Source organism: Petromyzon marinus, chromosome 72, assembly GCF_048934315.1.
Source record: "Petromyzon marinus isolate PM22_M1 ecotype Great Lakes invasive population chromosome 72, UKy_Petmar_22M1.pri1.0, whole genome shotgun sequence".
Lineage (NCBI taxonomy): Eukaryota > Metazoa > Chordata > Hyperoartia > Petromyzontiformes > Petromyzontidae > Petromyzon > Petromyzon marinus.
The window spans coordinates 3,372,300-3,400,163 of NC_133738.1; the positions used below are offsets into that span (position 1 = coordinate 3,372,300).

Here is a 27,864-nt window from a genome sequence, read left to right on the forward strand (position 1 = left end):
ATATCACAATCATCACAATCATCACAAGCACTATCACAATCAGCACTATCACTACTAACACTATCACTACTAACACAGTCACTACAATCACACACACACAGAACACGCCATCTGTGGCAATCAGCTTCAGCCGGTAGTCCTACAGATATCACAATCATCACAATCACTACAATCACTACTAACACTATCACTACTATCACTACTAACACAGTCACTACAATCACACACACACACAGAACACGCCGTCTGTGGCGATCAGCTTCAGCCGGCAGTCCTACAGATATCACAATTATCACAATCAGCACTATCACTACTAACACTATCACTACTAACACTATCACTACAATCACACACACACAGAACACGCCGTCTGTGGCGATCAGCTTCAGCCGGCAGTCCTACAGATATCACAATCATCACAATCACTATCACAATCACTATCACAATCACTATCACTACTAACACTATCACTACAATCACGCACACACAGAACATGCCGTCTGTGGCAATCAGCTTCAGCCGGCAGTCCTACAGATATCACAATCATCACAATCACTATCACTACTAACACTATCACTACAATCACACACACAGAACACGCCGTCTGTGGCAATCAGCTTCAGCCGGCAGTCCTACAGATATCAAAATCATCACAATCACTACAATCAGCACTATCACTACTAACACTATCACTACTAACACAGTCACTGCAATCACACACACACAGAACACGCCGTCTGTGGCGATCAGCTTCAGTCGGCAGTCCTACAGATATCACAATCATCACAATCAGCACTATCACTATCACTACAATCATTATCATCACAATCACTATCACTACTATCACTACTAACACAGTCACTACAATCACACACACACAGACCATGCCATCTGTGGCGATCAGCTTCAGCCGGCAGTCCTACAGATATCACAATCATCACAATCATCACAATCACTGCAATCATTAACACTACTAACACAGTCACTACAATCACACACACACACAGAACACACCGTCCGTGGCAATCAGCTTCAGCCGGCAGTCCTACAGATATCACAATCATCATAATCATCACAATCAGCACTATCACGACAATCACAATCACTACTAACACTATCACTACAATCACTATCACTACAATCACTACAATCACAACAATTACTACAATCACTATCACTACAATCACACACACACACAGAACACGCCGTCCGTGGCAATCAGCTTCAGTCGGCAGTCCTACAGACATCACAATCATCACAATCATCACTATCACTACTATCACTATCACTACAATCACTATCACTACAATCACGGTCACTACAATCACTATCACTACAATCACTATCACTACTATCACTACTAACACAGTCACTACAATCACACACACACAGAACACGCCGTCCGTGGTAATCAGCTTCAGTCTGCAGTCCTACAGATATCACAATCATCACAATCACTACAATCACTATCACAATCATCACTATCATCATAATCACTACAATCACTATCACTATCACTACAATCACTATTACTACAATCACTATCACTACAATCACACACACACAGAACACGCCGTCCGTGGCAATCAGCTTCAACCGGCAGTTCTACAGACATCACAATCATCACAATCACTACAATCACTATCACAATCATCACTATCATCACAATCACTACAAATCACGATCACTACAATCACTGTCACTACAATCACACACACACAGAACACACCGTCCGTGGCAATCAGCTTTAGCCGGCAGTCCTACAGACATCACAATCAGTGCTGTCACTACAATAACTACAATCACTATCACTACAATCACTGCTATCACTACAATCACTGCTATCACTACAATCACTACAATCACTATCACTACTAACACTACTATCACTACTATCACTATCACTACAATCACTACTATTACTATCACTACTAACACTACTATAAATACTATCGCTATCACTACTATCACTAATATCACTACTATCACTACTATCACTATCAATACTATCACTAACACTACTAACACTACTATCACTACAACCACTACAATCACTATCACTACAATCACTACTATCACTACTAACACTACTATCACTACTAACACTACTATCACTACTATAACTACTATCACTACTAACACTACTATCATTACTATCACTATCACTACTATCACTACTAACACTACTATCACTACTATCACTACTAACACTACTATCACTACAACCACTACAATCACTATCACTACAATCACTACTATCACTACAATCACTATCACTACTATCACTACAATCACTATCACTACTATCACTACTATCACTACAATCACTACTATCACTACTATCACTACAATCACTACAATCACTACTATCACTACAATCACTACTATCACTACTATCACTACTATCACTACAATCACTATCACTACTAACACTACTATCACTATCACTACTAACACTACTATCATTACTATCACTACTGTCACTTCTAACACTACTATCACTACTGTCACTACTATCACTACTATCACTACTAACACTACTATCACTACAACCACTACAATCACTATCACTACAATCACTACAACCACTACAATCACTATCACTACTATCACTACTATCACTACAATCACTACAATCACTATCACTACTAACACTACTAACACTACTATCACTACTGTCACTACTATCACTACTAACACTACTATCACTACTATCACTACAATCACTATCACTACAATCACTACAACCACTACAATCACTATCACTACTATCACTACAATCACTACAATCACTATCACTACTAACACTACTAACACTACTATCACTACTATCACTACTATCACTACAATCACTACTAACACTACTAACACTACTATCACTACTATCACTATCACTACTAACACTACTATCACTACAATCACTACTAACACTACTATCACTACAACCACTACAATCACTGCTATCACTACAACCACTACTAACACTACTATCACTACAACCACCACAATCACTGCTATCACTACAACCACTGCTATCACTACAATCACTACAATCACTGCTATCGCACGGTTGTTCCCTTGCTAGGAGCTCGGCGTGGCTACTCGCTAGAGCTCCTGGCATCGTACGTGGTTCTGCCGAAGCTTATGGTCCAGGTCTTCGAGGTCCAGGTGGCGGTAGCGATGTTTACGGGCTCGGCACAGGCGCAGGCCGTCGATGATGGAAGCGTGATTCAGTTCGTCTGAGAAGACAGCATCGTCTGGGCCTAGCAGGGCCTGGTGAGCAGGGTGGGTGAGTGAGTGGGTGAGTGGGTGAGTGAGGGGGTGGGTGAGTGGGTGAGTGAGTGGGTGGGTAGGTGAGGGGGTGAGTGGGTGAGTGAGTGGGTGAGGGGGTGAGGGGGTGGGTGAGTGGGTGGGTGAGTGGGTGAGTGAGTGGGTGGGTGGGTAAGGGGGTGGGTGAGTGGGTGAGTGAGTGGGTGGGTGGGTGGGTGAGGGGGTGAGTGGGTGAGTGGTGAGTGAGTGGGTGAGTGAGTGAGTGGGTGGGTGAGTGAGTGGGTGAGTGAGTGAGTGGTGAGTGGTGAGTGGTGAGTGGGTGGTGAGTGAGTGGTGAGTAAGTGGGTGAGTGGTGAGTGAGTGAGTGTGTGGTGAGTGGTGAGTGAGTGAGTGAGTGGTGAGTGAGTGGGTGGGTGAGTGAGTGGGTGAGTGAGTGAGTGAGTGGTGAGTGAGTGGTGAGTGGTGAGTGGGTGGTGAGTGAGTGGTGAGTGAGTGGGTGAGTGGTGGGTGAGTGAGTGAGTGGTGAGTGAGTGGTGAGTGAGTGAGTGACTGAGTGAGTGGTGAGTGAGTGGTGAGTGAGTGAGTGGGTGAGTGAGTGAGTGAGTGGTGAGTGAGTGGTGAGTGAGTGGGTGAGTGGTGAGTGAGTGGTGAGTGACTGAGTGACTGAGTGAGTGGTGAGTGAGTGAGTGAGTGGTGAGTGAGTGGGTGAGTGGTGAGTGAGTGAGTGGGTAAGTGGTGAGTGAGTGAGTGGGTGAGTGGTGAGTGAGTGAGTGGGTGAGTGAGTGAGTGGGTGAGTGGTGAGTGAGTGGTGAGTGGTGAGTGAGTGGGTGAGTGGTGAGTGAGTGGTGAGTGAGTGACTGAGTGAGTGGTGAGTGAGTGAGTGGTGAGTGAGTGGGTGAGTGAGTGGTGAGTGGGTGGTGAGTGGGTGGTGAGTGGGTGAGTGGTGAGTGAGTGAGTGGGTGAGTGAGTGAGTGGTGAGTGGGTGAGTGAGTGGTGAGTGAGTGGTGAGTGAGTGAGTGGGTGAGTGAGTGAGTGAGTGGTGAGTGGGTGAGTGAGTGAGTGAGTGGGTGAGTGAGTGGGTGAGTGGGTGAGTGAGTGAGTGAGTGGTGAGTGGGTGAGTGAGTGAGTGGGTGAGTGAGTGAGTGGTGAGTGAGTGGTGAGTGAGTGGTGAGTGAGTGAGTGGGTGAGTGAGTGAGTGAGTGGTGAGTGGGTGAGTGAGTGAGTGAGTGGGTGAGTGTTGAGTGAGTGGGTGGGTGGGTGAGTGAGTGGGTGAGTGAGTGGGTGAGTGGTGAGTGAGTGGGTGGTGAGTGAGTGGTGAGTGAGTGGGTGAGTGGTGAGTGAGTGAGTGAGTGGTGAGTGAGTGAGTGGTGAGTGAGTGGGTGAGTGAGTGAGTGGTGAGTGAGTGACTGAGTGTGTGGTGAGTGGTGAGTGAGTGAGTGAGTGGTGAGTGAGTGGGTGGGTGGGTGAGTGAGTGGGTGAGTGAGTGGGTGAGTGGTGAGTGAGTGGTGAGTGGGTGGTGAGTGAGTGGTGAGTGAGTGGTGAGTGAGTGAGTGTGTGGTGAGTGGTGAGTGAGTGAGTGAGTGGTGAGTGGTGAGTGAGTGGGTGGGTGAGTGAGTGGTGAGTGAATGACTGAGTGAGTGAGTGGTGAGTGAGTGAGTGAGTGGGTGAGTGAATGACTGAGTGAGTGAGTGGGTGAGTGAGTGGTGAGTGAGTAAGTGAGTGGGTGAGTGAGTGAGTGAGTGGGTGAGTGAGTGAGTGAGTGGTGAGTGAGTGAGTGGGTGAGTGGGTGAGTAGGTGAGTGGTGAATGAGTGACTGGTGGGTGAGTGAGTTGGTGAGTGAATGAGTGGGTGAGTGAGTGAGTGAGTGGTGAGTGAGTGAGTGGGTGAGTGGGTGAGTAGGTGAGTGAGTGAGTGGGTGAGTGAGTGAGTGAGTGGTGAGTGAGTGACTGGTGGGTGAGTGAGTTGGTGAGTGAGTGGGTGAGTGAATGACTGGTGGGTGAGTGAGTGAGTGGTGAGTGAGTGAGTGAGTGGGTGAGTAGGTGAGTGAGTGAGTGGGTGAGTGAGTGAGTGGTGAGTGACTGGTGGGTGAGTGAGTGGGTGAGTGGGTGCGTGGTGAGTGAGTGAGTGGGTGAGTGAGTGAGTGGTGAGTGAGTGACTGGTGGGTGAGTGAGTTGGTGAGTGGGTGAGTAGGTGAGTGGGTGAGTAGGTGAGTGGGTGAGTGAGTGAGTGAGTCGTGAGTGAGTGAGTGGGTGAGTAGTGGGTGAGTGGGTGAGTGAGTGAGTGGTGAGTGAGTGAGTGGGTGAGTAGTGAGTGAGTGGGTGAGTGGGTGAGTGAGTGAGTGGTGAGTGAGTGGTGAGTGACTGGTGGGTGAGTGAGTGGGTGAGTGGTGAGTGAGTGGTGAGTGAGTGAGTGAGTGGTGAGTGAGTGAGTGGGTGAGTGAGTGAGTGGTGAGTGAATGACTGGTGGGTGAGTGAGTTGGTGAGTGGGTGAGTAGGTGAGTTGGTGAGTGGGTGAGTAGGTGAGTGGGTGAGTGAGTGAGTGGTGAGTGAGTGAGTGGGTGAGTAGTGGGTGAGTGGCGAGTGAGTGAGTGGGTGAGTAGTGAGTGAGTGGGTGAGTGGGTGAGTGAGTGAGTGAGTGGTGAGTGAGTGTTGAGTGAGTGGTGAGTGAGTGGCGAGTGAGTGGCGAGTGAGTGGTGAGTGAGTGGTGAGTGGTGAGCGGTCACCTCAAAGAGTCCAGCGTTCGCGTCAAAGCACGATGGGTAGAGGATGCAGTCCTCCTGCCCGTGGAACTCACTCAGCTGTTTCTCCAGCTGCTTGTGGATGTCCTGCAGCAGCAGCAGCAGTATCATCATCAGTAGTATCATCATCAGTAGAATCATCATCATCAGTATAATCATCAGTAGTATCATCATCAGTAGTATCATCATCAGTAGAATCATCATCATCAGTATAATCATCAGTAGTATCATCATCAGTAGAATCATCATCATCAGTAGTATCATCATCATCAGTAGAATCATCATCATCAGTAGTATCATCATCACCAGTAGTATCATCATCATCAGTAGTATCATCATGAGTAGTATCATCATCAGTAGTATCATCATCAGTAGAATCATCATCATCAGTATAATCATCAGTAGTATCATCATCAGTAGAATCATCATCAGTAGTATCATCATCAGTAGTATCATCATCACCAGTAGTATCATCATCATCAGTATCATCATCATCATCAGTAGTAGTATCATCATCAGTAGTATCATCATCATCATCAGTATCATCATCAGTAGTATCATCATCAGTAGTATCATCATCAGTAGTATCATCATCATCAGTAGAATCATCATCAGTAGTACCATCATCATCATCAGTATCATCATCATCATCATCAGTATCATCATCAGTATCATCATCATCATCAGTAGTATCATCATCAGTAGTATCATCATCAGTAGTATCATCATCAGTAGTATCATCATAAGTAGTATCATCATCATCATCATCAGTAGAATCATCATCAGTAGTACCATCATCAGTATCATCATCATTATCATCAGTATCATCATCAGTAGTATCATCATCATTAGTATCATCATCAGTAGTATCATCATCAGTAGAATCATCATCATCAGTATAATCATCAGTAGTATCATCATCAGTAGAATCATCATCAGTAGTATCATCATCAGTAGAATCATCATCAGTAGTATCATCATCACCAGTAGTATCATCATCATCAGTATCATCATCATCAGTAGTAGTATCATCATCAGTAGTATCATCATCATCATCATCAGTATCATCATCATCAGTATCATCATCAGTAGTATCATCATCAGTAGTATCATCATCAGTAGTATCATCATCAGTAGTATCATCATCATCAGTAGAATCATCATCAGTAGTACCATCATCATCATCAGTATCATCATCATCATCAGTATCATCATCAGTATCATCATCATCATCATCAGTAGTATCATCATCAGTAGTATCATCATCAGTAGTATCATCATCAGTAGTATCATCATCAGTAGTATCATCATCATCATCATCATCATCAGTAGAATCATCATCAGTAGTACCATCATCAGTATCATCATCATTATCATCAGTATCATCATCAGTAGTATCATCATCATTAGTATCATCATCAGTAGTATCATCATCAGTAGAATCATCATCATCAGTATAATCATCAGTAGTATCATCATCAGTAGAATCATCATCAGTAGAATCATCATCAGTAGTATCATCATCACCAGTAGTATCATCATCATCAGTATCATCATCATCAGTAGTAGTATCATCATCAGTAGTATCATCATCATCATCAGTATCATCATCAGTATCATCATCAGTAGTATCATCATCAGTAGTATCATCATCAGTAGTATCATCATCAGTAGTATCATCATCATCAGTAGAATCATCATCAGTAGTACCATCATCATCATCAGTATCATCATCATCATCAGTATCATCATCAGTATCATCATCATCAGTAGTATCATCATCAGTAGTATCATCATCAGTAGTATCATCATCAGTAGTATCATCATCATCATCAGTAGAATCATCATCAGTAGTACCATCATCAGTATCATCATCATTATCATCAGTATCATCATCAGTAGTATCATCATCATTAGTATCATCATCAGTACTACCATCATCAGTATCATCATCAGTAGTATCATCATCAGTAGTATCATCATCAGTAGTATCATCATCAGTAGTATCATCATCAGTAGTATCATCATCATCATCAGTAGAATCATCATCCGTAGTACCATCATCAGTATCATCATCATTATCATCAGTATCATCATCAGTAGTATCATCATCATTAGTATCATCATCAGTAGTACCATCATCAGTATCATCATCATCAGTAGTATCATCATCAGTAGTATCATCATCATCATCAGTAGTATCATCATCATCATCAGTAGTATCATCATCATCATCTCCCTCCCCCCACGTAACCCACCACCTGCCCCCCACCACCTGCCCCCCACCAGCCCCCCCCCTGCCCCCCACCACCAGCCCCCACCTGCGTCCCACAGATGAAGCGCACGGAGCTGAGTCCGGCTCCGTGCGTGAGCAGCGCCGAGCGAGCCGCCTCCACCACCTCGGGGTGGGACGACAGCCCCAGGTAGTTGTTAGCGCAGAAGTTCACCACCTCTACATACACACAGATACACACACACACATACACACATTCACACACACAGAGATACACATACACACACACACATACATTCACACACACAGAGATACACACAGACAGCCCCAGGTAGTTGTTAGCGCAGAAGTTCACCACCTCTACATACACACAGGGAGATACACATACACACACACACATACATTCACACACACAGAGATACACATACACACACACATACATTCACACACACAGAGATACACACAGACAGCCCCAGGTAGTTGTTAGCGCAGAAGTTCACCACCTCTACATACACACAGATACACACACACACACATACACACATTCACACACACAGAGATACACATACACACACACATTCATTCACACACACAGAGATACACACAGACAGCCCCAGGGAGTTGTTAGCGCAGAAGTTCACCACCTCTACATACACACAGAGAGATACACATACACACACATACACACATTCACACACACAGAGATACACACAGACAGCCCCAGGGAGTTGTTAGCGCAGAAGTTCACCACCTCTACATAGAGACACATACACACAGATACATACATTCACACACACATAGATACATACATACACACACAGGTAGTTGTTAGCGCAGAAGTTCACCACCTCTACATACACACAGATACATACACACACACATACATACATTCACACACACAGAGATACACACACATACACACACAGATACACACAGACAGCCCCAGGTAGTTGTTAGCGCAGAAATTCACCACCTCTACATAGAGACACAGAGAGAGAGATACACATACACACATACACACACACAGGTAGTTGTTAGCGCAGAAGTTCACCACCTCTACATAGAGACACATACACACATACATACACACACAGGTAGTTGTTAGCGCAGAAGTTCACCACCTCTACATACATACACACACATACACACATACACACACAGGTAGTTGTTAGCGCAGAAGTTCACCACCTCTACACATACACAGAGAGAGAGATACACATACACAGATACACATACACAGATACACACACACATACACACAGACAGCCCCAGGTAGTTGTTAGCGCAGAAGTTCACCACCTCTACACACACACAGATACACACATACACAGGGAGATACACACAGATATACATACACACAGATATACATACACACAGATATACATACACACACATACATACATTCACACACACAGAGATACACACACAGATACACACAGACAGCCCCAGGTAGTTGTTAGCGCAGAAGTTCACCACCTCTACATACACACAGAGAGATACACATACACACACATACACACATTCACACACACAGAGATACACACAGACAGCCCCAGGGAGTTGTTAGCGCAGAAGTTCACCACCTCTACATAGAGACACATACACACAGATACATACATTCACACACACATAGATACATACATACACACACAGGTAGTTGTTAGCGCAGAAGTTCACCACCTCTACATACACACAGATACATACACACACACATACATACATTCACACACACAGAGATACACACACAGATACACACAGACAGCCCCAGGTAGTTGTTAGCGCAGAAGTTCACCACCTCTACATACACACAGATACACATACACACACACATACATTCACACACACAGAGATACACACAGACAGCCCCAGGGAGTTGTTAGCGCAGAAGTTCACCACCTCTACATATAGAGACACATACATACAGAGATACACACACAGATACACAGGTAGTTGTTAGCGCAGAAGTTCACCACCTCTACACACACACACAGATACACATACACACACACATACATTCACACACACAGAGATACACACAGACAGCCCCAGGGAGTTGTTAGCGCAGAAGTTCACCACCTCTACATATAGAGACACATACATACAGAGATACACATACAGATACACAGGTAGTTGTTAGCGCAGAAGTTCACCACCTCTACACACACACACAGATACACACATACACACACATTCACACACAGAGAGATACACACAGATACACATACACACACACACATATACACATACACACATACACACACAGATACACACACAGATACACAGGTAGTTGTTAGCGCAGAAGTTCACCACCTCTACACACACACACAGATACACACACAGATACACATACACACATACACAGGTAGTTGTTAGCGCAGAAGTTCACCACCTCTACACACACATACATACACACACACAGGTAGTTGTTAGCACAGAAGTTCACCACCTCTACATACAGAGAGAGATACACACACAGAGATACACACACATACACACACATACATATACACACATACACACACACATACACACAGGTAGTTGTTAGCGCAGAAGTTCACCACCTCTACACATACAGATACACACAGATACACACACATACACACACACAGATACACAGGTAGTTGTTAGCGCAGAAGTTCACCACCTCTACACATACACACAGACACACATACAAGCACACACAGACACACACACAGACACACAACAACAACAACCGCCATTCGCCACTAAGTGGCGGTGACGTCACCACGACGCTTGTGCCAGGCTATGTGCACCGTGAGGCCACGTGAAGTGTCGAACGCCCGCTGGCAGGAGGTCACTAGACAGACCCAGGTGCCACGGGTCGACTGACTGAGATGACTGGCTGATGCACCACCTGTGCCCCCTACTGTGCCAACCTGCTGTGCTTTAGCCACCCGGCGCTCCGCACGTTGTTCTGAGCGTCGCTCCTCCGCCCTCCGTTGTTGTTGGAGGGCGACTGCCTCCAACTGCCCAGTAGCATCCTTCACGAGCCTCCTCCACAGAGGCCGATCTTGACACCGCTGGTACCAGTCATCGGCAAGTCCACTCAGCTCCACGTCCTCCTGTACCACATCACTCCATCTCTTCTCTAGCCCGTTCCGCGCCCGCTTAGCCCCCTCAATCCGGCCAAACAAAAGCTGTTTCGGCATGCGGTGGCTGGGCATGCGGGCTACATGACCCAGCCATCGCAGCCTTGCCTGCCGGAGGAGCTCACCGATGGGACCCCGCCCAGATCTTTCAAGGAATTGCGAGCTCCTCACACAATCCAGTCTGGTTAAACCCAGGATGGATCGTAGGCAGGCCAGCCTAAATGTTTCTAACCGGCAAAGATGTTCCATTAGGGGGGTCCACGTTTCGCAAGCGTAGAGAAGGGAGGGAATGACCGTGGCCGAGAAGACCTGAAGCTTAGTGCGGAGCGACAGACCAGGTAGCTTCCACACAGCGTTACGCAACCGATGAAAAGATATTGCCGCTCGACTGATTCGGAGTGAGACCTCTGCTGTTAAACTGGAGCCAGTCATAAGCACACTACCCAGGTATGGGAAACTCTCCACTCTCTCCACAACTGCCCCATCACCGATTGGGAGTTGTGGGGGTGGAGTGTCCGATGGTACAAAATACCCAGGCAGGTGCTTAGTTTTGGTGGGGCTGATGGTAAGGCCCCACCTCTTAGTGGCACGCTCCAGTCTCAGCAGCAGCGTCTCCAACTCCTCCTCTGACTGAGCAGCTATTACCAAATCATCAGCATACATAACGTGGTTGAGCAATAGGGAGCCATCCCTTGACCGCACCCGGGCATCGATTAGCCTCCCATTATATCTGTACCATATGGAGATTCCCCCGGTACAGCTATTGAAGACTTCACAAACTACGTGGTCAAAATAGATGTTAAATAATGTGGGAGCCAGAGGACATCCCTGTCGCACCCCAAGGTGTACAGGGAATGGCTCTGACTCCCGGCCACGTAGTTTTACCCGGGCCCGCTCACCATCATGAAGGTCCTTAATGATCGTGAGCAGAGGGTCAGGTACTCCAAAAGCACGAAGAACGACCCAGAGCCCAGGCCTACTGATGGTATCATAGGCCTTGACCAGGTCAATAAAGCAGAGATGTAGGTCTTGTTGGAATTCCCTACACCTCTGCTGTAGCAGACGGACAGAAAATATGGCATCTGTGCAGGACCGCCCTTTCCTGAAACCGCATTGGGGCTCCGCAAGCCTCTCCTCAGCGTGCCTGGCAAGGCGATGCTGAATAATCCTTGCCAGGACCTTTCCCGGCACACTGAGGAGTGAGATGCCCCTGTAGTTGTTACAGTCTGTGCGGTCCCCCTTCTTAAAAAGGGGGACCACCAGGGCATCCTTCCAATCCTGCGGAACCCGTCCAGTGGTCCAGACTGTTGTTATGATGTCATATAGGGCAGTCTGTGCACAAACGCCACCCTCCCTCAGCATTTCACTTGGGAGATCATCTCTGCCCGCTGCCTTTCCTGGTCTCAGACTCCGGATCGCCTTCAATACTTCCTCAGCAGATGGCACCTCAGCCAGCCACTCACAGGGGGTGACTTCTTCCAATATTTGAGGCACCGCAGCCTCAGCAGGGTCATCCTCACTTTGTACCACGATGTTTTCCTGGCTGAGGGATTTTCCCTCCCCCAGGACCTCACAGAAATGCTCAGCAAATCTGCGAACCTGTTCCTGGGGGTCGGAGATTGGTTCACCGTTTTTTCCCCTAATGATGGTAATAGGTGTGGCGCTGCAGGTTACTTTTTTGATGGAGTTAAATAGAGATTTGTGATCACGGGCCACTGAGGCAGACTCCATCTCCTCAGTAACCCGCGACCACCACCCATCCTTGCAGCGCCTCACGGCTCTCCAAACCTCCGAGCGAAGGCTGCGGTAAGCCTCCTCATTCTCTGACGTGGGATTCTGTAGCCGATGACAGTGGGCCTGTCGCTTTTTCTCAACCATCCTGAACACCTCCTCTGTCAGCCAGGGTCTCTGGGGAGGTCTGGACCGCGTACCCAAAGCAGCCATTGCAGCTGCATGAGTCACAGTCCTAAACCTCGCCCATTTACCCTCGACATCAGGAGGAGTCGGGGACGATGCCAATCCCAGCCGCAAGCGATGATGAAATTCTTGCTTGCAACTTTCATCAGATAACTGAGACCAGGCCACTTTATGTTGGAATGGGGTCCTGGGTGCACACCCACCACCGGAGTGGAAGAATGGCAGGCGCATCTTACAGATGACAATTCGATGGTCAGAGGGCAGATCAGCTCCACGGTAGGTCCTGGTGTCAAGGACATGGGCTCGCATTCGCTGGTCCGTCACTATGTAGTCCAGCAGATGTTCTTGCTTGGACCCGGCATGCATCCATGATGTTGTGTGGATGCGCCGATGCCGGAACAGCGTGTTGGTAATTACAAGCCCATGGGCTGCACAAAAATCTAGCAGCCTCCTACCGTTGTTATTGAGCTGATCTGGCCCATGCCCTCCAATCACTCCAGACCAGGTGCCAGTATCATGACCAACTCGAGCATTGAAGTCACCCAACATGATGACTCTATCCCGAGGGGCCACTTTAGCCAGCACCTGTGACAGGAGGTCATAGAAGGCATCTGACTCATCGGCTTTGCCTGCATCCCTCCACGGATGTTCATCTTCGGTGGGGGCATAAGTAACCACGACCACCATTCCTCGCCTCCGGTTGATGGGAAGGCGAGCCCAAAGTAGCCCGGGGCTTACAGCTTCCCACACCTCACCGCCACGCTCCCACGCCCCCTTCATTCTTTTGTTCAAAAGAAGACCCACACCCTGTTGTTTGGCAGTCTGCTGCCCCGAGTAGAGGACTGTCCACCCCTCATGGTGGCAGGAGCCAGAGCCGGTCCACCGGACCTCCTGAATGCCGCATAGATCCAGGCGGTACCGGTCCAGCTCCCGACAGAGGAGTGGCAGCCTCTCCTCTGCAGTGAGCGTTCGAACATTCCACGTGGCCACCCGTAGTGGCTTTTCGTTGTTTCTGGAGTAGCCCCGAGGGTAGGTATTCAATCTCCTGGCTCCGCCAATTGGGGTTTGGCCTGGAGACGTCATAGACGCCTGGCCCCCCGGGGCCTCCGGCACAAGCTTATTAGTTACATATTTCAGTTTAATTCGTGGTTTCGTGGTAATTAATTGAAGGTGGAGGGGTTACCAGCCCCTCGCACCCGTCCAGAGCCCCCGTTTAGCCCCTGTGGTGGACACATATGCCATGAGGGGAGGAGCCAATCAAAATTGGATCTCCCCCCACAGCACTGTCCACGACAGAGTTGCCCGTCCGGCACCGCGAGGAGGTAGGGGGTTGTTTTGCACATACACACACACACATACACACACACATACACACACAGGTAGTTGTTAGCGCAGAAGTTCACCACATCTACATACACACACAGATACAGATAGAGATACACACACACAACCCCAGGTAGTTGTTAGCGCAGAAGTTCACCACCTCTACACAGAGAGATAGATACATGCATACAGATACACACATACACACAGATACACACATACACACAGATACACACACAGCCCCAGGTAGTTGTTAGCGCAGAAGTTCACCACCTCTACATACACACACATACACATACACACACAGATACACAGGTAGTTGTTAGCGCAGAAGTTCACCACCTCTACACACATACACATACACACAGATATACATACACACACATACACACAACCCCAGGTAGTTGTTAGCGCAGAAGTTCACCACCTCTACACACACACACAGATGCACACACACAGATATACACACAGATACACACACACATACACACACAGATACAGCCCCAGGTAGTTGTTAGCGCAGAAGTTCACCACGTCTACACACAGATACATACATAGATAGATACAGAGATATACACACATACACACAGATACATATATGTGTATGTTTCCCTTCTACATGGTGACTTTACCGAAATATATTTTTATTATTTTATTGTTTCCCTTCTACGTGGTGACTTTACCAAAAGAACCAAGAATAATAGTTTTATTGTTTTACAATAATTTTATTGTTTTATATTTTTATTATTTTATTGTTTCCCTTCTACGTGGTGGTGACTTTACCGAAAGAATCAAGAATAATAATTTTATTGTTTCATATTTTTATTATTTTATTGTTTCCCTTCTACGTGGTGGTGACTTCACCGACAGAACCAAGAATAATTTTATTGCTTTATATTTGTATTATTTGATTGTTTCCCTTCTACGTGGTGGTGACTTCACCGACAGAACCAAGAATAATAATTTTATTTTGATTTAAACCTTTCGTGACTGCAGTAATTCATATTCTTAGTTTTTTCGGTAAAGTCACGTATTTTGTTGTTTCCCTTCAACGTGACTTTACCGAAAAAACTAAGAATAATAATTTTATTGTTTTATATTTTTTTTATTTTATCGTTTCCCTTCTACGTGGTGGTGACTTCACCGACAGAACCAAGCACATGAATCCCATTTGGGGTAAGAACGGACGTTTCATGACTGGCAAAGCGGTGTCCACGTGGGATCCGATAGGACCCCGGACGCTGCCGACGCAAATTCCTCCAAAATCCGTTTTTGTCGGCCTCGTCCATAAAAAAAAAAATATCCCGGCCCTCATGTCCTCCAGGCCATCCGCGAGTCAGTCCCTCTGCTTCCTGTGACCGGGCATTGGACAGGACACCTTGTTTGCTCGCACACAGCTGAAAGGTCCGCGGTCCGAGCGTGGTTGTGTTTCGCTCAATTCTCCCGTTTGATTTGTACTAGGTGCCTCGGTGAATGTATATGCTATGACTTTAACACGGCTATCTCTGCGACCAGTCACAAGCTAATCACGCAGCTATTTCAATGCTAAATTCTATGCTAATTCCTTTGTCAAGGGGTGCTTCTGCGGATGTGTATGCTTTAACGTAGCTATTTCAATGCTAAATTCTATGCTAATTCCTTTGCCAAGGGGTGCCTCTGCGGATGTGTATGCTTTAACTTAGCTATTTCAATGCTAAATTCTATGCTAATTCCTTTGTCAAGGGGTGCCTCTGCGGATGTGTATGCTTTAACTTTAACATAGCCATTTCTGTGACCAGTCACAAGCTAATCACTCAGCCATTTCAATGCTACATTCTATGCTAATTCCTTTGTCAAGGGGTGCCTCTGTGGATGTGTATGCTTTGACTTTAAAATAGCCATTTCTGTGACCAGTCACAAGCTAATCACTCAGCCATTTCAATGCTAAATTCTCCTGTTTGATTTGTACTAGGTGCCTCTGTGAATGTGTAGGCTTTGACTTTAACATAGCTATTTCTGTGACCAGTCACAAGCTAATCACTCAGCTGTTTCAATGCTAAATTCTATGCTAATTCCTTTGTCAAGGGGTGCCTAAGTGGATGTGTAGGCTTTGACTTTAACATAGCCATTTCTGTGACCAGTCACAAGCTACTCACTCAGCCATTTGAATGCTAAATTCTATGCTAATTCCTTTGTCAAGGGGTGCCTCTGCGGATGTGTATGCTTTAACTTAGCTATTTCAATGCTAAATTCTATGCGAATTCCTTTGTCAAGGGGTGCCTCTGTGGATGTGTAGGCTTTGACTTTAACATAGCCATTTCTGTGACCAGTCACAAGCTAATCACTCAGCTATTTCAATGCTAAATTCTATGCTAATTCCTTTGTCAAGGGGTGCCTCTGCGGATGTGTAGGCTTTAACTTAGCTATTTCAATGCTAAATTCTATGCTAATTCCTTTGTCAAGGGGTGCCTCTGTGGATGTGTAGGCTTTGACTTTAACATAGCCATTTCTGTGACCAGTCACAAGCTAATCACTCAGCTATTTCAATGCTAAATTCTATGCTAATTCCTTTGCCAAGGGGTGCCTCTGCAGATGTGTATGCTTTAACTCAGCTATTTCAATGCTAAATTCTATGCTAATTGCTTTGTCAAGGGGTACCTCTGTGGATGTGTAGGCTTTGACTTTAACATAGCCATTTCTGTGACCAGTCACAAGCTAATCACTCAGCCATTTCAATGCTAAATTCTATGCTAATTCCTTTGTCAAGGGGTGCCTCTGTGGATGTGTATGCTTTGACTTTAACATAGCCATTTCTGTGACCAGTCACAAGCTAATCACTCAGCCATTTCAATGCTAAATTCTATGCTAATTCCTTTGTCAAGGGGTGCCTTTGCGGATGTGTATGCTTTGACTTTAACATAGCCATTTCTGTGACCAGTCACAAGCTAATCACTCAGCTATTTCAATGCTAAATTCTATGCTAATTCCTTTGTCAAGGGGTGCCTCTGTGGATGTGTATGCTTTGACTTTAACATAGCCATTTCTTTGACCAGTCACAAGCTAATCACTCAGCCATTTCAATGCTAAATTCTATGCTAATTCCTTTGTCAAGGGGTGCCTCTGTGGATGTGTAGGCTTTGACTTTAACATAGCCATTTCTGTGACCAGTCACAAGCTAATCACTCAGCTATTTCAATGCTAAATTCTATGCTAATTCCTTTGTCAAGGGGTGCCTCTGCGGATGTGTAGGCTTTAACTTTAATATAGCCATTTCTGTGACCAGTCACAAGCTAATCACTCAGCTATCTCAATGCTAAATTCTATGCTAATTCCTTTGCCAAGGGGTGCCTCTGCGGATGTGTATGCTTTAACTTAGCTATTTCAATGCTAAATTCTATGCTAATTCCTTTGTCAAAGGGTGCCTCTGTGGATGTGTATGCTTTAACTTTAACATAGCTTTTCTGTGACCAGTCACAAGCTAATCACTCAGCCATTTCAATGCTAAATTCTATGCTAATTCCTTTGTCAAGGCGCTTTGTTTCTTCTCACACAGCTTAAAGGTCGCGATCTGAGCGTGGCTTTTTCACTCCAGCGCTGTCCTCCAGACAGTCTGTTGCTGCCGAAACGTCGTCGTGATTTTTGCCACTTTATTTTTTACCTACTACGTGACTTTACCCAAAAAGAGTTTCGATTTAAAACTTTGGCGACCGCGAGGATCCATCTTCTTTGATTCTTTCCGTAAAGTCGCCAGCACGTAGAGAATGAGAATGACATAATAAAATAACGTGATTCAACACGACGTTTCGGCCACAACGCAAGCGGCCTTCTTCAGGTGAAAGGCACGGACCTGTCGGGACGACAGACTTTACCGAAAGAACCAAAGAAGACGAATCAGGGAGTGTTGGGCTGGATCTTGCAGCGGTGGGTGGGGGAGCCCGTCTCTTTCAGAGAGGGCGGTGGTGCCCTTCGGCAGCGGCAAGATTGAGGCTTTTGATTTGAAGCTTTCGTGACTGCAGTAAATTTATATTCTGAGCTCTTTCGGTAAAGTCACCACGTTGAAGGGAAACAATAAAATAATAACAAAATACATATATAAAACAATACAAAATTCTCACGGCGTTCGGGTTATGGTTCGAAACGTCGTGATAATTTTTTTATTGTTTTCTATATAAATATTTTTCATTATTTCATTGTTTCCCTTCAACGTGGTGACTTTACCGAAAGAGCTAAGAATAAGATTGAGGCCGTGGTCGGTGGGTGGGTGGGTGGGTGGTGGTGGTGGTAGGTGGGTGGTGGTGGGTGGGTGGGTGGTGGTGGGTGGGTGGTTGTGGTGGTGGGTGGGTGGCGGTGGCAGTGGGTGGGTGGGTGGCGGTGGCGGTGGGTGGGTGGTGGAAACGCGTCTTCGTCGGCGTATTTCAGCGCTGAACGGCGTGGTCTCTCCTCTGCCAGTTGCATTTCACACGTTGGCGAACGAAAAACTTCGGGGGAGCGGGCAGGCGGGCGGGCGGGGAGGAGGCACGAGGGGGGAGATCACAAACCCTCACGTGCGGTGCCCGCACGAGAGACACCTTTTGGGGGGGGTTGGGGGAGGGAGGGAGGGAGGGAGCCGATCGCTCGCGTAGCAACCGAGGCGAGTTCACCGCCATCACCACGGACGCAGTCGCGCCACAAATGCCTGCTCTCCCACCGCTCAGAAAGTCACAGAGAGAGAGAGGGAGGAGAGGGAGAGAGGGAGAGGGAGAGAGGCCGCCCCCCCCGTTAGCCTCCGATGGCTGCGTCCGGAACAGTTTCCATCCGGGGGGCCAAGCCTTCCGCGAAACCGGAACACCACAGTCTCTCTTTCTCTCTCTTTCTCTCTCTCTCTTTCTCTCTCTTTCTCTCTCTCTCTTTCTCTCTCTTTCTCTCTCTCTCTTTCTCTCTCTTTCTCTCTCTCTCTCTTTCTCTCTCTCTCTCGCGAGCGTTCCCCCCCCCGTTGGAATTCGATGTCCGGCCCGCGAGTCACGCGGCCGCCGCCCCGGATTAGCCTCGGCGCAACCGGAGGCTGAAACAAAACCGCCACGGGCTCCACCGCCACCCCTCCCCCGCCACCGCCTCCGCCTCCACCACCACCTCCGCCTCCGCCTCCACCACCGCCTCCACCTCCGCCACCGCCGCACTTTCAAGGCGCCCCAAGCCGCCAATTCCAGACTTGAGCGATTCTTCTGCTTACGGAGCGACACCCGGGGGTGGTGGTGGTGGTGGTGGTAGTGGTGGTGGTTAGCGATTTGCCGCGTCGTGTCTGCGGCTGTGTGGCAAATAAAAATTTTTTTAAAAAAAATTTACACAATTACTTTACAGTGCAAGTAAAAGTAAAAAAAACAAATAATAATAATTGCGTTTTAATATTCAAGTTTGGGTTTTTTTAAATTTATAATTATCATTATTATCATTTAGGGCCCCTTTATAACATCACAGGCCCCTCTCCCCGCGCGAGTTTAATCCGAACACTGCACCCAACTTTGTCGCGCCAGGGACTGCGGAATCGGCTCAACAAGCGAAGAACGGCGAAGACCTTTCGCGTTGAATTTCGATTTGAAGCTTTCTCGGTAAAGTCACCACCGCGTAGAATGAGAATAAAATATTAAATTGACAAAATGAAAATAACGCGATGAAACTCTCACGACGTTTCACAAGCTAATCACTCAGCTATCTCAATGCTAAATTCTCCTGTTTGATTTGTACTAGGTGCCTCTGTGGATGTGTAGGCTTTGACTTTAACATAGCTATTTCTGTGAACAGTCACAAGCTAATCACTCAGCTATTTCAATGCTAAATTCTATGCTAATTCCTTTGTCAAGGGGTGCCTCTGTGGATGTGTAGGCTTTGACTTTAACATAGCCATTTCTGTGACCAGTCACAAGCTATTCACTCAGCTATTTCAATGCTAAATTCTCCTGTTTGATTTGTACTAGGTGCCTCTGTGGATGTGTAGCCTTTGACTTTAACATAGCTATTTCTGTGACCAGTCACAAGCTAATCACTCAGCTATTTCAATGCTAAATCCAATGCTAATTCCTTTGTCAAGGGGTGCCTCTGTGGATGTGGAGGCTTTGACTTTAACATAGCTATTTCTGTGACCAGTCACAAGCTAATCACTCAGCTATTTCAATGCTAAATTATCCTGTTTGATATGTACTAGGTGCCTCTGTGGATGTGTAGGCTTTGACTTTAACATAGCTATTTCTGTGACCAGTCACAAGCTAATCACTCAGCTATTTCAATGCTAAATCCTATGCTAATTCCTTTGTCAAGGGGTGCCTCTGTGGATGTGTATGCTTTGACTTTAACATAGCCATTTCTGTGACCAGTCACAAGCTAATCACTCAGTTATTTCAATGCTAAATTCTCCTGTTTGATTTGTACTAGGTGCCTCTGTGGATGTGTATGCTTTGACTTTAACATTGCCATTTCTGTGACCAGTCAAAAGCTAATCACACAGCTATTTCAATGCTAAATTCTCCTGTTTGATTTGTACTATGTGCCTCTGTGGATGTGTAGGCTTTGACTTTAACATAGCCATTTCTGTGACCAGTCACAAGCTAATCACTCAGCGATTTCAATGATAAATTCTCCTGTTTCATTTGTACTAGGTGCCTCTGTGGATGTGTAGGCTTTGACTTTAACATAGCCATTTCTGTGACCAGTCACAAGCTAATCACTCAGCGATTTCAATGATAAATTCTCCTGTTTGATTTGTACCAGGTGCCTCTGTGGATGTGTAGGCTTTGACTTTAACATAGCCATTTCTGTGACCAGTCACAAGCTAATCACTCAGCTATTTCAATGCTAAATTCTCCTGTTTGATTTGTACTAGGTGCCTCTGTGGATGTGTAGGCTTTGACTTTAACATAGCCATTTCTGTGACCAGTCACAAGCTAATCACGCAGCTATTTCAATGCTAAATTCTCCTGTTTGATTTGTACTAGGTGCCTCTGTGGATATGCATGCTTTGACTTTAACATAGCCATTTCTGTGACCAGTCACAAGCTAATCACTCAGCTATTTCAATGCTAAATTCTCCTGTTTGATTTGTACTAGGTGCGTCTGTGAATGTGCATGCTTTGACTTTAACATAGCCATTTCTGTGACCAGTCACAAGCTAATCACTCAGCTATTTCAATGTTAAATTCTATGCTAATTCCTTTGTCAAGGGGTGCCTCTGTGGATGTGCATGCTTTGACTTTAACATAGCCATTTCTGTGACCAGTCACAAGCTAATCACTCAGCTAATTCAATGCTAAATTCAATGCTAATTCCTTTGTCAAGGGGTGCCTCTGTGGATGTGTAGGCTTTGACTTTAACATAGCTATTTCTGTGACCAGTCACAAGCTAATCACTCAGCTATTTCAATGCTAAATTATACGCCAATTCCTTTGTCAAGGGGTGCCTCTGTGGATGTGTATGCTTTGACTTTAACATAGCCATTTCTGTGACCAGTCACAAGCTAATCACGCAGCTATTTCAATGCTAAATTCTATGCTAATTCCTTTGTCAAGGGGTGCCTCTATGCATGTGTAAGCTTTGACTTTAACATAGCCATTTCTGTGACCAGTCACAAGCTAATCACTCAGCTATTTCAATGCTAAATTCTCCTGTTTGATTTGTACCAGGTGCCTCTGTGGATGTGTAAGCTTTGACTTTAACATAGATATTTCTACGACCAGTCACAAGCTAATCACTCAGCTATTTCAATGCTAAATTCTATGCTAATTTCATTATCAAGGGGTGTCTCTGTGGATGTGTAGGCTTTGACTTTAACATAGCCATTTCTGTGACCAGTCACAAGCTAATCACGCAGCTATTTCAATGCTAAATTCTATGCTAATTCCTTTGTCAAGGGGTGCCTCTATGCATGTGTAAGCTTTGACTTTAACATAGCCATTTCTGTGACCAGTCACAAGCTAATCACTCAGCTATTTCAATGCTAAATTCTCCTGTTTGATTTGTACGAGGTGCCTCTGTGGATGTGTAAGCTTTGACTTTAACATAGATATTTCTACGACCAGTCACAAGCTAATCACTCAGCTATTTCAATGCAAAATTCTATGCTAATTCCTTTATCAAGGGGTGCCGCTGTGGATGTGTAGGCTTTGACTTTAACATAGCCATTTCTGTGACCAGTCACAAGCTAATCACGCAGCTATTTCAATGCTAAATTCTATGCTAATTCCTTTGTCAAGGGGTGCCTCTATGCATGTGTAAGCTTTGACTTTAACATAGCCATTTCTGTGACCAGTCACAAGCTAATCACTCAGCTATTTCAATGCTAAATTCTCCTGTTTGATTTGTACGAGGTGCCTCTGTGGATGTGTAAGCTTTGACTTTAACATAGATATTTCTACGACCAGTCACAAGCTAATCACTCAGCTATTTCAATGCAAAATTCTATGCTAATTCCTTTGTCAAGGGGTGCCTCTGTGGATGTGTAGGCTTTGACTTTAACATAGCCATTTCTGTGACCAGTCACAAGCTAATCACGCAGCTATTTCAATGCTAAATTCTATGCTAATTCCTTTGTCAAGGGGTGCCTCTGTGGATGTGTAGGCTTTGACTTTAACATAGCCATTTCTGTGACCAGTCACAAGCTAATCCCTCAGCTATTTCAATGCTAAATTCTCCTGTTTGATTTGTACGAGGTGCCTCTGTGGATGTGTAGGCTTTGACTTTAACATAGCTATTTCTACGACCAGTCACAAGCTAATCACTCAGCTATTTCAATGCTAAATTATCCTGTTTGATTTGTACGAGGTGCCTCTGTGGATGTGTAGGCTTTCACTTTAACATAGCCATTTCTGTGACCAGTCACAAGCTAATCACTCAGCTATTTCAATGCTAAATTCTCCTGTTTGATTTGTACTAGGTGCCTCTGTGGATGTGTAGGCTTTGACTTTAACATAGATATTTCTACGACCAATCACAAGCTAATCACTCAGCTATTTCAATGCTAAATTCTCCTGTTTGATTTGTAAACCCCTTTGTCAAGGTGCCTCACTTCTCTAAACCACCTTAAAGACGCCACGAATCTCAGCAGCGTTCATTGAAGCTCTGTCGTCCCAACGGGTCTGTTCCTTTCACCTGAAGAAGGCCGCTTGCGTTGTGGCCGAAACGTCGTGAGAATTTTAATCGCGTTATTTTAGTTTATCACCTCTTAGTGGCACTCTCCAGTCTCAGCAGCAGCGTCTCCAACTCCTCCTCTGACTGAGCAGCTATTACCAAATCATCAGCATACATAACGTGGTTGAGCAATAGGGAGCCATCCCTTGACCGCACCCGGGCATCGATTAGCCTCCCATTATATCTGTACCATATGGAGATTCCCCCGGTACAGCTATTGAAGGCTTCACGAACTACGTGGTCGAAATAGATGTTAAATAATGTGGGAGCCAGAGGACATCCCTGTCGCACCCCAAGGTGTACAGGGAATGGCTCTGACTCCCGGCCACGTAGTTTTACCCGGGCCCGCTCACCATCATGAAGGTCCTTAATGATCGTGAGCAGAGGGTCAGGGACTCCAAAAGCACGAAGAACAACCCAGAGCCCAGGCCTACTGATGGTATCATAGGCCTTGACCAGGTCAATAAAGCAGAGATGTAGGTCTTGTTGGAATTCCCTACACCTCTGCTGTAGCAGACGGACAGAAAATATGGCATCTGTGCAGGACCGCCCTTTCCTGAAACCGCATTGGGGCTCCGCAAGCCTCTCCTGAGCGTGCCTGGTAAGGCGATGCTGAATAATCCTTGCCAGGACCTTTCCCAGCACACTGAGGAGTGAGATGCCCCTGTAGTTGTTACAGTCTGTGCGGTCCCCCTTCTTAAAAAGGGGGACCACCAGGGCATCCTTCCAATCCTGCGGAACCCGTCCAGTGGTCCAGACCATTGTTATGATGTCATATAGGGCAGTCTGTGCACAAACGCCACCCTCCCTCAGCATTTCGCTTGGGAGATCATCTCTGCCCGCTGCCTTTCCTGGTCTCGGACTCCGGATCGCCTTCAGTACTTCCTCAACAGATGGCACCTCAGCCAGCCACTCACAGGGGGTGACTTCTTCCAATATTTGAGGCACCGCAGCCTCAGCAGGGTCATCCTCACTTTGTGCCACGATGTTGTCCTGGCTGAGGGATTTTCCGTCCCCCAGGACCTCACAGAAATGCTCAGCAAATCTGCAAACCTGTTCCTGGGGGTCGGAGATTGGATCACCGTTTTTTCCCCTAATGATGGAAATAGGTGTGGCGCTGCAGGTTACTTTTTTGATGGAGTTAAATAGAGATTTGTGATCACGGGCCACTGAGGCAGACTCCATCTCCTCAGCAACCCGCGACCACCACCCATCCTTGCAGCGCCTCACGGCTCTCCGAACTTCCGAGCGAAGGCTGCGGTAAGCCTCCTCATTCTCTGACGTGGGATTCTGTAGCCGATGACAGTGGGCCTGTCGCTTTTTCTCAACCATCCTGAACACCTCCTCTGTCAGCCAGGGTCTCTGGGGAGGTCTGGACCGCGTACCCAAAGCAGCCATTGCAGCTGCATGAGTCACAGTCCTAAACCTCGCCCATTTACCCTCGACACCAGGAGGAGTCGGGGACGATGCCAATCCCAGCCGCAAGCGATGATGAAATTCTCGCTTGCAACTTTCATCAGATAACTGAGACCAGGCCACTTTAGGTTGGAATGGGGTCCAGGATGTACACCCACCACCGGAGTGGAAGAATGGCAGGCGCATCTTACAGATGACTAGTCGATGGTCAGAGGGCAGATCAGCTCCATGGTAGGTCCTGGTGTCAAGGACATGGGCTCGCATCTGCTGGTCCGTCACTATGTAGTCCAGCAGATGTTCTTGCTTGGACCCGGCATGCATCCATGATGTTGTGTGGATGCACCGATGCCGGAACAGCGTGTTGGTAATTACAAGCCCATGGGCTGCACAAAAATCTAGCAGCCTCCTACCGTTGTTATTGAGCTGATCTGGCCCATGTCCTCCAATCACTCCAGACCAGGTGCCAGTATCATGACCAACTCGGGCATTGAAGTCACCCAACAAGATGACTCTATCCCGAGGGGCCACTTTAGCCAGCACCTGTGACAGGAGGTCATAGAAGGCATCGGACTCTTCGGCTTTGCCTGCATCCCTCCATGGATGTTCATCTTCGGTGGGGGCATAAGTAACCACGACCACCATTCCTCGCCTCCGGTTGATGGGAAGGCGAGCCCAAAGTAGCCTGGGACTTACAGCTTCCCACACCTCATTGCCACGCTCCCACGCCCCCTTCATTCTTTTGTTCAAAAGAAGAGCCACACCCTGTTGTTTGGCAGTCTGCTGCCCCGAGTAGAGGACTGTCCACCCCTCATGGTGGCAGGAGCCAGAGCCGGTCCACCGGACCTCCTGAATGCCACACAGATCCAGGCGGTACCGGTCCAGCTCCCGACAGAGTGGCAGCCTCTCCTCCGCAGTGATCGTTTGAACATTCCACGTGGCCACCCGTAGTGGCTTTTCGACACACACACACAGACACACACAGACACACACTCACTGACGCACACACAACAACAACAGCCGCCATTCGCCACTAAGTGGCGGTGACGTCACCACAACGCTTGTGCCAGGCTATGTGCACCCTGAGGCCACGTGAAGTGTCGAACGCCCGCTGGCAGGAGGTCACGGGGCAGACCCAGGTGCCACGGGTCGACTGAGATCACTGGCTGATGCACCACCTGTGCCCCCTACTGTGCCACACACAGACCCCCACACACAGACACACAGACCCCCACACACAGACACACACACAGACACAGACCCCCACACACAGACCCCACACACAGACACACACACAGACCCCCACACACACACAGACAGACCCCCACACACCCCCAGACACACACAGACACACAGACACACACCACTATCATTCAGTTTCCTCCCTTAACTTCGTTCAGCTTCCAAAAATATCCCAAAGCAGACGACTGCCACTGCTGGACAGAGAGCCTCAGCAGCTACCACGGGAGTTGTGGGGCGCAGCAGGAGCTAGGAGATGTTAACTACCTCGCCTGGTGTGCAGAAGATCGTGGGTACAATCCTGGACCCTGTGAGATATTTACTACCTCGCCTGGTCTGCAGGAGGTCGTGGGTTCCATCCTGGACCCTGGGAGATGTTAACTACCTCGCCTGGTCTGCAGGAGGTCGTGGGTACAATCCTGGACCCTGTGAGATATTTACTACCTCGCCTGGTCTGCAGGAGATCGTGGGTACGACCCTGGGAGATGTTAACTACCTCGCCTAGTCTGCAGGAGATCGTGGGTTCCATCCTAGACCCTGAGAGATGTTAACTGCCTCGCCTGATATGCAGGAGATCGTGGGTATGACCCTGGGAGATGTTAACTACCTCGCCTGGTCTGCAGGAGGTCGTGGGTACAAATCCTGGACCCTGGGAGATGTTAACTACCTCGCCTGGTCTGCAGGAGGTCGTGGGTACAATCCTGGACCCTGTGAGATATTTACTACCTCGCCTGGTATGCAGGAGATCGTGGGTACGACCCTGGGAGATGTTAACTACCTCGCCTGGTCTGCAGGTCGTGGGTACAATCCTGGACCATGGGAGATGTTAACTACCTCGCCTGGTACGCAGGAGGTCGTGGGTACAATCCTGGTAGATGTTAACTACCTCGCCTGGTCTGCAGGAGGTCGTGGGTACAATCCTGGACCCTGGGAGATGTTAACTACCTCGCCTGGTACGCAGGAGGTCGTGGGTACAATCCTGGTAGATGTTAACTACCTCGCCTGGTATGCAGGAGGTCGTGGGTACAATCCTGGACCCTGGGAGATGTTAACTACCTCGCCTGGTCTGCAGGAGATCGTGGGTACGACCCTGGGAGATGTTGACTACCTCGCCTGGTCTGCAGGAGATCGTGGGTTCCACCCTGGGAGATGTTAACTACCTCGCCTGGTACGCAGGAGATCGTGGGTTCCACCCTGGGAGATGTTAACTACCTCGCCTGGTACGCAGGAGATCGTGGGTTCCATCCTAGACCCTGGGAGATGTTAACTACCTCGCCTGGTCTGCAGGAGATCGTGGGTTCCACCCTGGGAGATGTTAACTACCTCGCCTGGTACGCAGGAGGTCGTGGGTTCCACCCTGGGAGATGTTAACTACCTCGCCTGGTACGCAGGTCGTGGGTTCCACCCTGGGAGATGTTAACTACCTCGCCTGGTACGCAGGAGGTCGTGGGTTCCACCCTGGGAGATGTTAACTACCTCGCCTGGTACGC

General features: G+C 47.2%; 1 protein-coding gene across 2 annotated transcripts in view; it reads right to left on the reverse strand.

Annotated features, from left to right (window-relative positions):
* GCAT (glycine C-acetyltransferase) overlaps positions 1-27,864 on the reverse strand; it is a 76,632-nt gene that overhangs the window by 36,467 nt on the left and 12,301 nt on the right. For both annotated transcript variants that reach the window (XM_032980627.2, XM_032980628.2), the window contains exons 2-4: positions 8,329-8,459; positions 5,993-6,094; positions 3,127-3,273 (exon numbers count right to left, since the gene is read on the reverse strand). In XM_032980627.2, coding sequence (XP_032836518.1) covers positions 3,127-3,273; positions 5,993-6,094; positions 8,329-8,459 — 380 coding nt within the window. The remainder of the gene's footprint in view (positions 1-3,126; positions 3,274-5,992; positions 6,095-8,328; positions 8,460-27,864) is intronic.